Consider the following 14,742-nt stretch of genomic DNA (forward strand, 5'->3'; position numbering starts at 1 on the left):
ATGCAGATGAAATCAGGCCACGCCGCCCTTACTGACGGTTGCCAACCTGCCTAGCGCCGGGTCCAGCCACTACGGATGATCTGACGACATGGCTCTGGGCTTCTGGGCTTATATGGACACGAAACAGGAGCCCGCGAACAGAAGTCGCGCGGACGGTATCAACGGGACCGCCGGTGTAACGTCAAGGCGGGTTCCGGCCGGGTATCGGGTTTCCACGGTCAAGGCGGCCGAAGCGTGTGCCTTGCGTTGGGCTGGATGGTGACAGTCGTACAGGTAGGAGGTAGTGGTGAACAGGTGTTTGCCGACCCCGCCTGACTGAGACCCCTCCCTCTGCCCCGGATTTTCAACAGGCGAAGGTGCACGGGCCATCCATGTGAAAGAAAGCTCGAGCCAGGTCCTTGCCGTCGGCATCCCGGCCTGAACCAAGGGCGGGGCAATACCAAAGTGGATGTCTGCTGGAGTTGTAAACCCCGCCGATGTAGGACGTCGTGGATGTTCCTGCCTGAGGACGCTCGGACGCTATCGAGACGCAATGCCGAATTCCATAACACCGCATGGCTATGATGAATCATCTCTTCTTTCAAGTGGGATCTGATGGGGCCGCTTGCCTTCTAGCCTCTTGGTGCAGCAAGGTAACAATAACGACGAACTTCGGTGGAAGGGTCGAGGGGACAGCAAACACACACCCCAACTCCTCGATGACACATGCTCCCAAACGTGTTAGTCAATTCAGCATGGACAGGGGTTGCCGGATGCTGTGTCCAGGCACTTGGAGAGCGCGGGGATTGCGATGCAACATTTTTTTATATTGACCGCCCAGTTATGGCTAACGTGTACCACGGTGCTTGCAATATGCGTACATGTCCGTGTCCCATTAGCCACTGTGTGTATGTGTGTTTGCCCCCCATCGTGATGCTTCAAGGGGGCGGCCGGCTGGTGATAGACGGACATTCTCTTCTCGTAGGGAATAGAGGATTGAAAACATGAGTCCCGGAGATCTCTTGATCGCGGCCGGTGTTATGGAAAAGAAAAGCGGCGGATAAAAGACCCCCAGACAGGGCCTTGTGACGTTATGTTCTTGGCCGTTTTCAGACTGTTTGGCCAATCAAGCCCTCCTTTTTCTACTGGGCGAGCTGTAGGGGCTCTTGTTTAGAGCGTTTTCTTTTGTGCCACTGCGGGGTCGATGGCAGCTGCCAACGAAAAACTCTGATTGACTCATTCAGGTTTGAGAGGGGCGGATCGCGCCGACTATTTCAGCGACATCGGGAAGCTGTTGATTGACATTTTTACTTTTGATCTCTATACATCTTTTACTGTCCTTTCGACCCATTGCGCCTGCAGCAAACCCAACAGACAGACGACAGACACAATGTGCGAGACCAGCAACACCCACGGCGCCGCCAATGGCACAAACGGTGCTTCCAATGGGGTATGTGGTTCCTGTCGCAAAGGTTCCGTTGTGGTGGTGATACTTTGTTGTTGTTCCTGCGACAGACAGCTAACATTGGTGGTGATCATCAGGGTGCCAACTTCCGCTCCAACCCCTACCAGCCAGTAGGCGATTTCCTCTCCAACGTCGGCCGCTTCAAGATCATCGAGTCGACTCTCCGCGAAGGTGAACAATTCGCCAATGCCTACTTCGACACCGAGACCAAGATCAAGATGTTTGTGGCCCTTTCCCTCCCCCCTTTCTCGCCCCTTTCCCTCGGACGCATTCAGGACAATCCCTTGTTGACATGGCTGTCACTTCAGTGCCAAGGCTCTCGATGACTTCGGTGTTGACTACATCGAGTTAACCTCCCCCGCTGCTTCCGAGCAATCTCGCAGGGATTGCGAGGCCATCTGCAAGCTCGGCCTCAAGGCCAAGATTCTTACCCGTGAGTATAACCGATGGGTTTCATGTTGGGTACATCGCTAACAGGGAATCAGACGTTCGCTGCGACATGCGCGATGCTAAGATCGCTGTTGAGACCGGTGTTGACGGCCTGGACGTCGTCATTGGCACCTCAAGCTTCCTCCGCGAGCACAGCCACGGCAAGGATATGGCCTACATTGAGAAGACTGCCATTGAGGTGATCGAGTACATCAAGTCCAAGGGCCTCGAGGTTCGCTGTGAGTCACTTCCTTACCCTTTGTTCAGCCCATGTCCCTGTTTTACATGACGCCAATCGTCGGTATAATGGAAAGACAGTGTTGATGCTTGAACCTTCAGGCAAATCCTGTGGAGTAAACAAAAGCTGACAACCCCGACAGTCTCCAGCGAGGACTCTTTCCGTTCTGACCTCGTCGACCTCCTCTCCCTCTACCGCGCCGTCGACAAGGTCGGTGTCCACCGTGTCGGTATCGCCGATACCGTCGGTTGCGCTTCCCCCAGGCAGGTCTACGACCTTGTCCGCACCCTCAGAGGCGTCGTGTCCTGCGACATCGAGACCCACTTCCACGATGATACCGGCTGCAGTATCGCCAACGCCTACTGTGCTCTCGAGGCCGGTGCTACCCACATTGATACCAGTGTTCTCGGCATTGGTGAGCGCAATGGTATCACCCCTCTTGGTGGCCTGATGGCTCGCATGGTCGTCACCAGCCCTGAGTATGTCAAGGGCAAGTACAAGCTCCACAAGCTCAAGGAGCTCGAGGATCTCGTCGCCGAGGCCGTCGAGATCAACACTCCCTTCAACAACCCCATCACCGGTTTCTGCGCCTTTACCCACAAGGCCGGTATCCACGCCAAGGCCATCCTCAACAACCCCAGCACCTACGAGATTCTCAACCCTGCTGATTTCGGTCTGACCCGCTACGTCCACTTTGCCTCTCGTCTTACTGGCTGGAACGCCGTCAAGACGAGAGTTGGCCAGCTCGGTCTGGAGATGACCGATGATCAGGTCAAGGAGGTGACGGCCAAGATCAAGGCGTTGGCTGATGTCAGGCCAATCGCCATCGACGATGCCGACTCCATCATCCGCAGCTTCCACCTCAACCTTCACGAGGGGCCAATTGAGACTCAGTCCAACGGCAAGGCGATTCACGTTGAAGTAAGAGGTGACGAGACTACCGAGCTTGCGACTGGTGCGTAAAGCTTAGTGGTTGGGTGTCATTGAGCGCTGTCTGAGGGGCGTTATTATTTATTTGTTTTTGGCCATCATTTGCGGAGTTGTGTGTACCAGGGAAAAAGGGCGATGCATTTGGTTTACAGAATTTCGTGGTTGTATTTTGCGGTAATCTTGGAACTCAAAAGTTCTGAATGGTATATGAGATACGGCGGAAAGGAGCAAGAAAGCCCCTATGCCACACTTTACAAGACCTTTTACGTTATTCAGTGCAATAGTGTTCATGTGATCGCATCGGCAACACACCTCATTACTATGCATATTATCTACATCCGCCAGAGGACACTGGATTATCCTGAGGTACATAATTGGGCAGTTTCATCCTCGGCACATGGATGTCTCATGACAACCAATCGCAAAGAGGTTTTCGACGTCATCACACAGCTAATAGCAGGGTATCTTCACAGTCTCTTGGGCACACATGTGGACCTGGAGATAAGTGTGCCTTTCGGGTTTAGTTATGTGATCAGCTGTCTGGGGGACACTCCTGGAAGCTCAGATAGGCGGTGCTGCCCAGCTTCCTGCCCTGTGGGGGGGTCCAAGGGATGGTTAGGCACAGTATGACAGAAAGCCCAAGTTACCACCAAGACACAGCATTGGCCGGGGGAAACCTAGAGGCAAATCGGAACAGGTCAAACAAATGTTTGGGCGCGGGGTTTTCCCAGGTCCCGATGCAAATTCTGTGCGTCTGTCTGTGTACGAAAGGAATCCGTGAAGACACACGATGAAAGCTTGTTGAGGTTCAACTCAGAGGTGAAGCCCAAGACCAAAGCATTGGGTTAAACCATGTGGTTTGGGTCTTCTCATGCCAAGTTGTGGAATCTGCTAGGGTTCTCACCAACATCGGATAGCTTAACTAACAGAAACTATCATTGCATATGAAGCCGAGACAAACCTCACCTCTACGCTCAGTCAGTCACACAGACACAAGGCACACCAAAAATTGCCTTCCATCCCTGCTTAGGCGGTATGCGTGCGGAAGCCCAACATCGAGTTGTAGAAATAGAAATGGCTGGATAGACCTCATCTGTGCTCATGGGCTTTCTGTGTCTTTTTGCGACGCATCAGCCTGACCCTAGCCTCACAAGACCAAAGCCATCGAGTCCACCTTGAGCTCTTACACTAAACAGCCCGTGCTTAGCTCTATCATTGTTTTCTCTCGAAACCAACGTATCGGGATCCCAAACGAAGCACTCAAACGGCGAGAGCGCAGCGATTCCTTCTGCAATAAAACATCTCCCGCTGTGTTCGATCTCTGCTTTGCCGTTCCGCTGCATCCCGGAAACAGCGGGCAATCGAACGAGGGAAACGGGAAAGGGGAAAACGCACAGTCCACTTCTTGCCTTGGACCCCCTCCCCTGGCGCAGGCTTTTTTGGCGCCCTCCATTCTGTGTCGTCATCGGACCAACATCTTGGACCTGAGACGGTCGAAACCTTGAACAGCCGACCCTCAGCACCCCCCTCCACCGTCTTTTTTTGTCGGAATCTCTCGAAGTTCTTGCTTTCTCTCCGTACGCGCAAACTTCCAGTCTCTGCATTCAAATATCCCTTTGGACCCTGAATCTGTGGTCTCCCTTGGCCTGCGATCTGCCGAACACCCCCGCACTTGTCCGTCTCGTGTAGTACTCCACCAGAACCATGGCTCACCGGACATCTGCCCCTGACCTTGTTCGCGAGCGCCCCGACCGCTTCGAAAGGGGCCGCTTCGAGTACGAAAGAGACCGCGATCGGTTCAGCGAGATCCGAGAGCGCTTCGAAGATGACGACGATGACTACGTGTACGAGCGAGAACGCCGTGTAACATCCCGGCCTCCCCCCCGCGACCGCGACCGATCCGTCGACCGCCGTTCCCGGGCCCCCTATGACGACGACGAGACCATCATCCGGGAGCGCCGCCGGGTCATTTATGATGACGAGCAACCACGCAGTATCCTTCGACGTCGACCATCTCCCGAGAGTGAGGTGGAGCGCAGATCTTCTGTCGTGATTGAGAAGGAGAGAAGGTACCGCAGCCCGTCACCCTCCAATGCGCCCCGTCCTGGACGACTTTTGAGACGGCAATCGAGCCTGGACACTTTTGATCGCAGGCCCCGTGGATATTACGAGCGTGAGGAATACGGACCCCCCGCCCGCCGCCTGGACCACAGTGTCCCGCCCTACGCCGAGAGCCACCGGCCGCTGCCCCGCCACCGAGCCCTGCCCCCTCCCAGAGTGTACGCCGAACGTGAATACTTCGACGAGATCCACGTCGATGACCATCACCATGACCATCCCGGCCGAGTCCGCGAAAGGGAGGTGATCCATACCCGCATGAGGTCACGGAGTCGAGAGTCGCGCATCCGTCGTGGAAGATCCCGATCGTCCAGCAGGAGCAGCTCCTCAAGCAGCAGCGGCGGCACCAGCCTCACTACCCGAAGCGAGTATCCAAAGAAGGGCAAGACCCGCATTCCAGCGCGCCTGGTCTCCAAGCGGGCGCTTATTGAGCTTGGTTACCCATTCGTCGAGGAGGTGAGTTGGGCGCCCTGTGATGCAGCTCCAGAGATGCGATGCTGACAATTTTGCGAAGGGAAACACAATCATCGTCCAGAAGGCACTTGGCCAGAAGAACATTGACGATTTGCTGAAGCTGAGCGATGATTATAAGAAGAGTACGCCCACCCCGTTACTCCCCCACCAGGACAAAAAAGTAACATTCCCAGGCGAGTTCGAGATCATGGCCGCGCGATCCAGCGCTGGTGATATCATTGAGGAACGTCGAACAGAGATTGTCGAGTACCACACCACGGCACCTCCCCCAGCGGTGCACTACCACCATCAACACCCGCCGGCCCCGGCCGGTAATGGTCCTATTATCATCAACGCCCAGCCCGCTCCCGCACCAGCCCCTCCCGTCGAGGTGGTCAAGACAACCATGATCCGCGAGCAGTCCCCAGCACGGTCCTACACGACCACCTCGTACGATACCACCTCGTACGGTACAACCACGTCATATGACACCTCTCTTACCTCCAGGGGCCCACCCACAGTGATTGTGGACGCTCGCCCGCGTGAGGTAGCCCTTGTCGAGCCTTCTCGGGATACCTGGCGCTACGACGATAATGATGAGCTGCGATCTGAGATTCGGCATCTGGAGCGGCAGCTCGCGCGGCGGGAACGGTCAAAGTCCAGACACTCGCGTCACGGCAGCCGAGGCGACCTGGTTAGGGCGGAGCGGTTGTCGACGGGCGAGCTGGTGCTGTACGAAGAGGAAATTGAGACAATTGAGGAGCCTGCGAGGGGAGGGTTGAGAATCGAGAAGGACAAACGAGGTAGGATGTCTATCAGCGTGCCGAGGAACCGGTAACCGGTGCTCGGTTTGCCGGATTCGGTGCGTTTTCCTTCAGCTGCATTTGCTTGATCATGTTGAGGATGAGGAAGCTGACATGTTGGGTGATGTGATGTAGGCCCCCCTCCCAGGTTGATGAAGGCTATGTTGGCTACTTTGACTTGAGTGAGCAATTTCGAATCAAGCAAGCAAGCAAAGCGAAGCGAGTTGAAGACGAGATTAGATAGTAAGCTTCTGGGAGGCGATCTTTTTGGATGATGTGATTGGTTGCGAATTTCTTTGTTTGAGATTTTTTTGGGCGCGGCAGCAGCATACTAATAATGTGGGCGGCTGTTTTTGGTTACGATGTGATGAAGACTTTTTTTTATGAAATTTATAGTGTGGGAAATATGCATATGGAATTTGGGATGGTCTGGATGTGGTGTGAAATGTAGGGGCAGAAGCTAGTCTGAGCTGTAGTAATCGAGATATCACAAGGATGATTGATGTTGGGGACTCTAGGGTGGTGAAAGCTTTTCGATTGCAAGATTGGTATGTTTGCTCATGATTTTTGGCGAGATGCCATTGATTTGATTTCTAGGATGAATGCCTACCTACCTAGCCAGTTATTCCTGCTCTAGGGGTAACCACCCGGTCAGAGGTAGGCATCTCAGTTCGCAGCCCTGATCTGCCGAGCAGTACACTGCGTCAGACACCGAAACTTGCGGATGCCGCTGCGGGTTTCGGCGAAATTGGTCATGTGGTGGAAACCGACGCCCGGGAAGAGGATGACTCCCCGTAGGTCCTGCCGTCGAGGCCATACATTTTGTAGGGATGGCCTCTGTCTTTGTAGATGGCTGTTTTGGGGGATCAAGTGTGTGGTCAGCTAAGGTACTTTTGCTTTTTTTTGCAAATTGGTGTGATGATGATGGTAATAATGAGAAAGAGGGCTGGGGGGGGTGGGTGGTTGGCTCACTCCAATGGTAGAGGGGGTTGTTGCTGAAGTGTATCTCGAGGACGTTGATGTCTGTGGCGGCACCGCCGTAGCAGCCGCTGCGGACGCACCGGACGCCGGTCGTGCGGCCTGAGACGTCGTCTTGGGAGAGGTAGGGGCCGTAGGCGAGGACCTGTGGGGGGTGGTTGGTAGGAAGAAGAGAGGGGGGGGAGGAACGGACGTCGGCTTTGCTGGGGTCGTTGTCGAAGATGTACCAGCCGTCGTGGAGGACGCCGCCGTCGACGGGGATGATTTGGTGGCCCAGGTAGAGGTCGAAGTTTGCGGTGGCCAGGCCGGCGAGGGAGGCGAGGATGAGGGCTGAGAAACGCATGATGAAGGTTCGTGGTGTGTGAGTGTGATGAGGACGTCTTCTTCGGGGGAGGAGGTATCTTAACAGACTATGGACATAGGCGAGCGACGGTGCCGCGCTGTTGTTGGTTGTAGGAGTAGATGTACATGCTAGGATCACCTGGGCGTTGATGGCAAGCACTCTGCTGTCTCTGTTGAGCTTGACAAGGGTGGAGTCCACTAGGCTTGGTCTCCTCACTTCAGACGATGTAAGTGTTGAACACTAGGACAAGGCAGCAGACCAAAGAAGTCCGAGGGGTCTGACCCCAAATTGTGATGGAATACCACGCCAAAGTCTTTTCTCCATAGCCAAGTGATGATAGGTAGACAAGGTCAAGTTAAACGTGAAAGCGCTCTAGCTGCTTTAGTTGTTTCTGCCGTCATTTCTTGGAGCGATGTGACTGTGAGTTGGCCAGACACGAGCCCAAGGAATTGAAGCCGATGAGCCCATCAGAGGTGGGTATCTGTAGGTCGATCTGTGCAAAGATTGGATCAGATCCCTAGATTCAGACAAGAGAGTTAACTCTTTAGAGACTCTGGTGAGAGATATCTCGGATTGGCAAACTTTGAGGATTTACGTTTACCATATCTTGTGGTTTCCAAGACGCTGGTTGTTTTCTCGGTCAGCCAAAAATATTGAGACAACATGAAGGAGAAACTCTCGCTGCCCAGGTACGCCAAGGGATTCTACTCGGAGGATCACACTAGCAACCATTAGCAGCTCAAGACCATGTATCATCGGCCGTGTATTTATGTGGACTGTGACGACAGCGGTTGATCCCTCATTGAGTTGCAAGGATGAGTTGTGAACGCTTACCTTGCTCTTGGGAAACCATTAGACGCTGGGTAAGATACCGAGGTAGGACTGCAGAGAGAGACGACCTTTTTGATGATAGGTATATTGACTTCGGATTGAAAGGCACCACTTATTCTCGCTTTCTATCAAATTGTCAAAGTTATATTATACGCTGGTTGTGGGTGCTATCCCTTCTTTGGGCAGTGATGGCTACTCTGCCTCCGTTTGTTATATATAGGCTTCTAGTTGAATGAACATGCCACAATGAAGTGCTAAATATGAAACATGAGATCATGGATACTCGAAGTCCGGATTCTAGACTTTAATAGCTTATAGTAACGGGAACTAAGCTTGAACTATAGACTGTAAGAGCTTAGACCAATGAGAAAGAAGTGTAGATGAAGTTACTGTAATACTTGAAGAGTGGGTAGGATCAGAAGCTTGGTTGAATATCATCTAACAGACAAATAGAGGAATGATGGCTATTTTCACCCTCCTCGCCATCATTCTTGCCCTCCATAAAAGACACGGAGAAATCTGAACTTGAACCCAGCATATGCAGTGTTTTGCTTGATATATATCTAAGAAGATGGGTATTGGATGTTGTTCGCGGATCTAATGTTTCGTAAACACGCCTTTCATCACATAATTCCCTACCTCAAGAGGTGTATGAGAATGCGGTGTGAATCAGAGTAATCAGTGAGATAAAATCGTTTTGGTTCACTTGTAAGCTGAACCTCTGACCTACAATAAGACGAAGGGCACTTCTGCCTGAGACAAGACAATTCTCGTACTGACATGCCTTGAAGGGTTGCAAGCCCTAGGCTTTTTATTTCTTCATTAATATTCAAGGTCAGGTTCTAGAAATTAAAGACTCGAGTCTTGAATATCAAAAGCTCGGATTTCTAGATATTAAAAGCTACTTTAAGAGCTTATATCAGCTAAGAAGGAGAGAGTATAATTAAGACTATATTCCAAAACGCTAGACTATCACTTGGTATTCCTCTAAGCCATGCCGTGTACTGTGTAAAGCCAAAAAGTTCTATCATGATCTCATAATTTCATTCCACTGCTTGTTGGCCGTGTTGAATCTCTAGCCACAATCTATGATGGAGGTTTGTGTACAGGAGGCGGTGGCAAGATTCCCACAGGCTCATTTTCCGCAGAGACGACAATCGACGGTGAGTTGAAACCGCTTGGTTGAATAGTGAGGGACAATCCAGGCTTCGCTGATGGGGACGTCGTGTCGGCATCGTCGTTGTGGCGAGGGCCGGAGTCGTGAGAAGCTCTGTGGGAGGTTCCGCTGTTGAGATCCGGCCTGGACGGGCCTCCTGGCGAAAGCTGCAACGATACAGGGTTTGGCGACAGAGCCCTCGATGACGACGGCGGGCTGGGCTTTGTGAAACCCGTGACGCTCCCTGTGAAACTGTTTGCTCTTGAGCGTCGACGTCCGCGCTCATCGTCTTCTGGACGAGCCATGTTGTATCTATCCTCAAGGTGCCTCAGATTCCGGTTCCGAATTTCTTCTCCTGGCGTAGTCGGATATTTGCTCGCCGCAACATCCTGGAACTCCGAATCGTCGAAGCTCTTGAGATCCGCGGTGCCGAGTATGTGACCGATGGCGCTCAGTCCTTTTGCTATCTTGCTCCGGCCCGCATCGGGACGACGGGGTCCGTCCGATTTGTCTTCGCTGATACGCCTGGGTCCCGAATGGCTGATGCCAAGTCCGGTTTGTGCATCAGACTCGTCATGATGGTGTGAGCAGTTGCAGTGAGCTGGGGTAGGGCTCGCTGCAGCAACCATGTCTTCTGCCAGTAGCATATAAAGCGAACCACAGGCAGCAAAGGCCGATGCCACAATCGGCGCCCATTGACCTGGCCAGAAATGTTAGTAATAAGACCGGTGAATTGGAATGGACAGTGGATGGAATAACGACTGCATACCAACGTTGGCCATGGGTTCTGTTTGCCAATTGACTGGGGCGCTCCAGAAATTCAACTCCCCCACGACAAGAATTGCAATGACAGCTGCTCCGAACACCGGAATTTCCACGACGCTTAGAAACCCCCTGATGATATTGTTGACCTTATTCATCCTCTCAGGGGTAGCGCCGTTGGTTCCCGTTTCTGGCTGATCCAGATATGTCTCTCCAAACCGCTCTTGCCAGTTCACTTTAAGTATCTTGTCCCACATCGATACCATCGAAAGGATGGCAGGAATGCAACAGGCGGCGCAGAATAGCGTGGCGGTGCCAAACGTCATGATGAAAGGCTCGGGAATAACATATATCTCGTCTGCCGAACCTTGTCGCATCGGTGAAAAGGGCCCGTCTTCAATAGAGCATACCAGACCGCATAAACTTTCGCCGTAAATAAAAAGTGACTCGTCGGTATCACATGGCACCGCCTCGGTCCGGAAGAACTCAACAGTCAAAGCCAACAGGCCAACGAGGATGATGCCTGCCCAAAGGAATATGGTATTCCGACCAGGGTTGTTGAAATATGTAGTTGACAGTCTAACCGTGATGGGGGCTGTTAGAATGCCAATAGAGCAGAACTGGAAAGCGCCATATATGTCCATATCAACGGCGTTGGGAACATGCAATGCCGCCAAAGCTACTCCGTGGACTGCAGCAACGGCAGGGAAGATCAAGGCTGCGGCCAAGCAAGCATTTCGAAGCCATTCCGTCTTCCTAGCAAGCACACAAGCTGCAACAAGAACATAGTATCTGAAAGGAGATGTAAGTGTTAGCACGGTATTCTAGTATAGTTGCCGAACAGACCACGTACAAGACTCTACTACCAGGTCCATATTGACCAGAGACGGGCCATGAACACACCACCTTGGCGGGGGTGTTTACTGCAGCTGCAAGTGCTGGCAGGACAACTTCAGCGGTGCTATTGCGGGCAACAAGGTCATAGGCGTGTGAAAGTAGCGGAAGCGCGGGCATGTCCTTGCAGTGCCGGAAAAATAAGCTCGTCTAAGAGAAGCGAAACATCAAGGCAGATCAAGAGCGGCTGAAATGGCAGAAGGAGATAGAATAAAAAGAAGACGCAAGATGATAGCGCCATCCGGGGAAACGTGTGCGCTTGTTATGCAGGTGGTGTTGACAGAGCCTCATGGTCGAAATGTCGGACTTGACTCCTTTAAGGACATCGGTGATCAGAAGAGGTCGGCAGTAGACAAGGCGGGGGAACAGGATCGTGTGTACCGCTGTCTCGGTGTGGTAGCACAATACAGCATCGCAGCGTCATATCGCGATGCGCCTGCTATTCCCGCAAAGCAGGGCTGTCTGGTTCCTCACGTGTCCTCATGCCAGTTTGGGCTTGTGCCTATGAGAGGACGAGCCAGTCAATATCTCCATGTGGCCGTGCCCGAAGATCACTGAATGAATGAACATATGGTATTGTGGGGGCTCGAGATAGTTGCTGGAAAGGATTGCCCCGCATGGTGGCTGTGCCTACATTAGCGTTCCTGGTCTATCGGTTCCCAATGTGGCATTCGGCGATGCTTCCAGGTTGATTCTCGGTCTCTTTTGTGGACGGTGTCGGAAAAGACGAGGTCAGAAGCCACTGGGTGACTGGTAGTTGCAATCTCACAGGGCTAAGCCAGCGCCAAGCCGATTTCTAGCGGGCGAATAAAATATCAGCCACTCAACTTTCCACGTGCCTCCACTCTCCACTGCCCCGCAGACAAACCTCGACTCTGAGCCTCTGGCTATCACAAGATATGTTCGATATGTTCCTTGATCTTCTATGATTGATCCTGATCTTCTTTCTGCCATTTTGGCATGCCGCAAGTGTCGTGACCGTTGAACCCATTGCGCTGGCAACATGGCGACCACGACGGACTCGAGTAGCGGCAACCGTGACATCAGTGAATGGCGGTCAATTGTCACACTCATTGTGTTCGTCATTACCAGTAAGTGTATATACCGTTCATAGTATTCTGGCAAGGTCACCAGCTAACTCAACTCTAAATAGATGTTGTGGTTCTATTCCCGTTTCATATTCCCTTCTGCATTCCTCGGTGGCTTTACAACGGTTTTCTAGGGGCGCTAAGCTCCATGCGCATCATCTCGCCCCGCAACAAGACTCAGGGGACAAGCTCACCATGGGTGCGGTTACGGTTCTCAATGAATATTGTGACGGCACCTGTGATTGCCGATCTTTTTCTGCTGGCCATAAAAGCCATCGGTGGCAAGGAGGTCAAGGATGGAACCGTTGGAGCGGACCATATCCACCCTATCGATATCATGGTCTTTTTCATCACCCTCGCCTATATCGCCATATCCATCGACGCATCAGGGCTTATTCGATATCTGGCCTTCAGGGTGCTGCAATGGGGCGGGAAGGTCGGACATCGTCTGTTCTTCTACCTGTACCTCTTCTTTTTCGGCATAGGCAGCTTTGTTGGCAACGATCCCATCATCTTGTCTGGGACAGCTTTCTTGGCCTACATGACGCGCGTTTCGAGCAACATTGTTCACCCTAGGGCCTGGATATATACTCAGTTTGCCGTGGCCAATATTGCCTCTGCTATCCTCGTGTCGTCCAATCCAACAAATTTGGTCTTGGCTGGCGCTTTCAAAATACGCTTCATCTACTACACGGCCAATATGGTGGTCCCTGTGATCATCACAGCTATCGTGCTCTTCCCCTTCTTGCTGTATATCGTCTTCGCCAGCGAATCTCTGATCCCTGTCGAGATCAAAATGCACGAGCTTCCGGAAGATGCAAGGGGCAAAAAGCCAGTAAACCCCAACATTCCCAATGCGAGGGGAACGGCAGAACAACAGGAGGATGAGCCAGGGGAGCAAGGAAAGCTTTTGTCTCTGGAAGAGATCATGAATCCTTTTCTTGACAAGCGTGGTGCGGGATTCGGGGCAGCCATCATGGCATTGGCTCTGGTCTCAGTTTTGTCTCTTAATGCTGCGTCACAAAACCTTCCAGAGGGCGTTGTCCTGCAAGTATACTGGGTGACATTACCAGCGGCTTTCATCATGCTCGTGTGGGACTTGGCATTTGGCTGGCTTCATCGCCATGAAACACGTGAGATTGCTCGGGAAGGTCGAAAACAAGTTGAAGAAGCAAAAGCGGAGCAGGCACGTCTTCAGAGGGAAGAACTGGAACTCGCCGCTTCCCAGGGTGGGGATCAAGTGGTAAGCGTCACCGGGAACGACGTTTCCGGCATTGGAAGTGATTCAGAAATCGTCAAATCCCAAAGCACTACAGTCGATGAGAAGAAGGAAGCTTCTCTGGAGAAAGATACACCACCGACCGAAGCCGCGACCAAGACCAACAATTCAGACCAACGAACACTTTCGTCAGTTGCCAGAGATGCATACAGATGGTCACAAGAGACCTTCCCCACCGCTACCGCGGTTCTCTCTCACCTACCCTATGCGTTGATCCCTTTTGCATTTGCAATGTTCATTCTGGTTCAAGCGCTGGTCACGAAAGGTTGGGTAGAGGTCTTCGCCAAGGGATGGGATCACTGGGTGAACAAGACCGGAACAGTTGGTGCCATAGGAGGCATGGGCTTTCTGTCGGTCATTCTCTGCAACGTATGTGATTACCTGCTTAGCTGCAATTTCGTTTTGCTTTACTGACTTGAAATCCAACAGTTTTCGGGTACCAACATTGGAACTACCATCCTATTATCACGCATTATCCAATCATGGCTCAGGCTTCATGATGCCAGCGGGATTCCCATCAGTGAACGAACGTACTACGCTACGATCTACAGCATGGCCCTTGGCGTTAATTACGGGGCTTTCAGCACGGCCATCAGTGCCTCTCTCGCCGGGTTACTCTGGCGTGATATTCTAGCCAAGAAGCATATTCACGTCAGGCGACTTGACTTTGCGCGGGTAAATCTTCCGATCATTGCGATTGCCATGAGTGTGGGCTGTGCCGTCCTGATTGGTGAGATTTACATTATCAGGAGTGACCGGCCTTTTGACATAGTACCAGTTCTTGAGGAGTAGCATCATAGACATTCGCATTTTCGATAGACTAATAGCATTATTGCATTCGGTTGTTTACCTGCCTAGCGTTGCTAGCCCTAGCGGTTATTGGGGGTAGTCACTTCGGCCCGTTCCCCATGCAGATGCAAGAGAATCAGGGAAACTGACTCAGCTAACCTGCAGCTCAACGCAGATAAGAATTTCTTCTTTCAAGCCTACTCGCCA

At 52.3% G+C, this 14,742-nt stretch overlaps 5 protein-coding genes across 5 annotated transcripts; 3 read left to right on the top strand and 2 right to left on the bottom strand.

The window, feature by feature from the left end:
• The first annotated feature begins 1,035 nt into the window (after positions 1-1,035).
• On the top strand, positions 1,036-3,363 carry LYS21 (homocitrate synthase lys21). The gene is made up of 5 exons (XM_062878692.1): positions 1,036-1,429; positions 1,495-1,664; positions 1,753-1,877; positions 1,930-2,112; positions 2,254-3,363. Exons 1-5 carry the CDS (start codon positions 1,370-1,372, stop codon positions 3,072-3,074), a joined length of 1,359 nt encoding a protein of 452 aa, XP_062732133.1. The 5' UTR covers positions 1,036-1,369; the 3' UTR covers positions 3,075-3,363.
• Positions 3,364-3,753: 390 nt separating this feature from the next.
• Positions 3,754-7,736, bottom strand: QC761_0064940 (uncharacterized protein; the record flags this gene model as incomplete). Its single annotated transcript, XM_062872631.1, has 2 exons — positions 3,754-7,268; positions 7,388-7,736. The coding sequence occupies 2 exons, from the start codon at positions 7,734-7,736 to the stop codon at positions 7,168-7,170; spliced, it is 450 nt and encodes a 149-aa protein (XP_062732134.1). The 3' UTR covers positions 3,754-7,167.
• Positions 4,112-6,868, top strand: QC761_0064950 (uncharacterized protein). The gene is made up of 3 exons (XM_062872632.1): positions 4,112-5,615; positions 5,674-6,474; positions 6,551-6,868. The coding sequence occupies exons 1-2, from the start codon at positions 4,746-4,748 to the stop codon at positions 6,448-6,450; spliced, it is 1,647 nt and encodes a 548-aa protein (XP_062732135.1). The 5' UTR covers positions 4,112-4,745; the 3' UTR covers positions 6,451-6,474; positions 6,551-6,868.
• Positions 7,737-9,523: 1,787 nt separating the features above from the next.
• QC761_404030 (uncharacterized protein) lies at positions 9,524-12,122 on the bottom strand. Its single transcript, XM_062878691.1, has 3 exons — positions 11,339-12,122; positions 10,493-11,277; positions 9,524-10,423 (listed from the first exon to the last, which is right to left on the bottom strand). The coding sequence occupies exons 1-3, from the start codon at positions 11,497-11,499 to the stop codon at positions 9,654-9,656; spliced, it is 1,716 nt and encodes a 571-aa protein (XP_062732136.1). The 5' UTR covers positions 11,500-12,122; the 3' UTR covers positions 9,524-9,653.
• QC761_404020 (uncharacterized protein) lies at positions 12,069-14,538 on the top strand (the record flags this gene model as incomplete). The annotated part of the gene is made up of 3 exons (XM_062878690.1): positions 12,069-12,470; positions 12,533-14,115; positions 14,176-14,538. The coding sequence occupies exons 1-3, from the start codon at positions 12,383-12,385 to the stop codon at positions 14,536-14,538; spliced, it is 2,034 nt and encodes a 677-aa protein (XP_062732137.1). The 5' UTR covers positions 12,069-12,382.
• Positions 14,539-14,742: the final 204 nt, after the last annotated feature.

Source organism: Podospora bellae-mahoneyi, chromosome 4, assembly GCF_035222275.1.
Source record: "Podospora bellae-mahoneyi strain CBS 112042 chromosome 4, whole genome shotgun sequence".
Classification (NCBI taxonomy): domain Eukaryota; kingdom Fungi; phylum Ascomycota; class Sordariomycetes; order Sordariales; family Podosporaceae; genus Podospora; species Podospora bellae-mahoneyi.